Raw genomic sequence first — 1,925 nt, forward strand, 5'->3', positions numbered from 1 at the left:
GCACATGTAGACATTCGAGCGAGATCGTTGCCAGTGCCGCCGAACTGGCTCCTGTGCAGGTGGCATGTAAAATACACCATTTTGAGCGTGGCCGTTACCAGTACCGCCTGACTGGCCTTCGTGCCGGTGGCACGTAAAAGCACCCACTACACTCTCGGAGTGGTTGGTGTTAGGAAGGGCATCCAGCTGTAGAAACTCTGCCAAATTGGATTGGAGCCTGGTGTTGCCATCCGGTTTCACCAGTCCTCAGTCAAATTGTCCAACCTATGCTAGCATGGAAGTGCCAATCTTTAAATGTGGAGAGAACCTGTGGTAGAGGTAGACCCAGGAAGACATGGGATGAGGTGGTGAAAGTATCATCAAACTTTGAGCCTCACAGAGGCAATGACTAGTGACCGAGACCTTTGGCAATGTGCTGTGCTTGAGAGGACCAGTCAAGCCAAATGAAATAGTAGTCAAGACTGATGCTGGTACCACATAAAGAATAACTTTTGAACATTGGGCTTCACGGAGTCGAAGTGGCCAAGTTCCTTTCGAGTGTTGAGCCGCACAGAGACAAAGTGGCTGAGTTCCTTTCAAGCATTGGGCCTCATGGACGTAAAGTGGCTGGGTTCCCTTCGAGTGTTGAGCCTCACAGAGGCAATGACCAAGTCCTTTGGCATATTGTACATGAGAAAAAGACCTATCAAGCCAAGCAAAATTGCAGTTGTGACTGATACCGTTGTCACGCAAATGGCACCCATGCCAGTGGCACATAAAAGCACTCATTACACTCTTGGTATGGTAGCTGTTAGGAAGGGCATCCAGTCGTAGAAAACCATGCTAAATCAGACTGGAGCCTGGTGCAGCCTTCCAGTGTGCCAGTCCCCATCAAACCCATGCCAGCATGGACAGTGGATGTATGATGATGATGATTATAGATATTCATACATATTTATAAACATATATACATACATACAAATTAACTTGAGGGAGAATCAACAACAATCAACAAAAAAGTAGAGGAGGAACTCACCTAATGTTCGGAATATTCGGAATAGTTGATCAATCTCAGAATCTCCAGGAAACAATGCCATTCTTGTTATCTAAGAAAAATTGCAAAACATTTAAAAAAATACATATGTATATAACCAACGTTATAAAACATTACACAAATACGTTGCATATGTTATGTACTTGTGTGTGTGTGTGTGTGTGTGTGTGTGTGTGTGTGTGTATATATATATATATATACATATATATATATACTGTGTGGTAAGGCTGCAATGAGGAGCATACCACTCAATCAGCAAAGGGAGTAAAGATATTATAATAAAAATCACTGGTCTCGTGAAATACAGCTATCCAGGGTTTTCTGGTCAATGTATTTCACCATATTTCAAGCTAACGAAAACAAGATGGTTAATCGACTGTGTTTGAAGTAGTTGACACTTGAATGGGAATATTTAGATGGAAAAAGGAAGAAAAATCACGGAGAGAAAAACAGAGGAGATAAGCAATGTTATAAAACACACAACAAAACTGCATAAACCAGACTGGATTCGTCATTAACTAGTCAACTTACCATTTCCACAAATATACAGCCTAGACTCCAAACATCAACTGGTGTGGAATAAAACCGACTACCAAGTAATATTTCAGGTGCTCGGTACCAAAGAGTTACAACCTGCCAATATAATGAAAATTGTACATAAAATTAATGAAATACCTGATTGGGGTTTCTTAATGAGACAAAATATTCACACTAAACTTTAGCAAATATTCATTTTGGAACACACAGAAAGAAATTTATTACATGCCTCTTTACTAGTTCTAATTTAACACTTTAGCATTCAGATTACTCTGTTAAATGCATTGATTATTTATTCACAAATTTAGTTAATCATACATTACGCAGGCCACAGTCATACATATATATATATATA

At 40.1% G+C, this 1,925-nt stretch overlaps 1 protein-coding gene across 3 annotated transcripts in view; it reads right to left on the reverse strand.

The window, feature by feature from the left end:
- The window catches only part of LOC106876684 (cyclin-dependent kinase 2), a 53,786-nt gene that overhangs the window by 15,993 nt on the left and 35,868 nt on the right, over positions 1-1,925 (reverse strand). For all 3 annotated transcript variants that reach the window (XM_052973993.1, XM_014925318.2, XM_014925317.2), the window contains exons 5-6: positions 1,565-1,666; positions 1,016-1,085 (exon numbers count right to left, since the gene is read on the reverse strand). In XM_052973993.1, coding sequence (XP_052829953.1) covers positions 1,016-1,085; positions 1,565-1,666 — 172 coding nt within the window. The remainder of the gene's footprint in view (positions 1-1,015; positions 1,086-1,564; positions 1,667-1,925) is intronic.

The sequence above is a fragment of the Octopus bimaculoides genome, chromosome 17, assembly GCF_001194135.2.
Source record: "Octopus bimaculoides isolate UCB-OBI-ISO-001 chromosome 17, ASM119413v2, whole genome shotgun sequence".
Classification (NCBI taxonomy): Eukaryota; Metazoa; Mollusca; class Cephalopoda; order Octopoda; family Octopodidae; genus Octopus; species Octopus bimaculoides.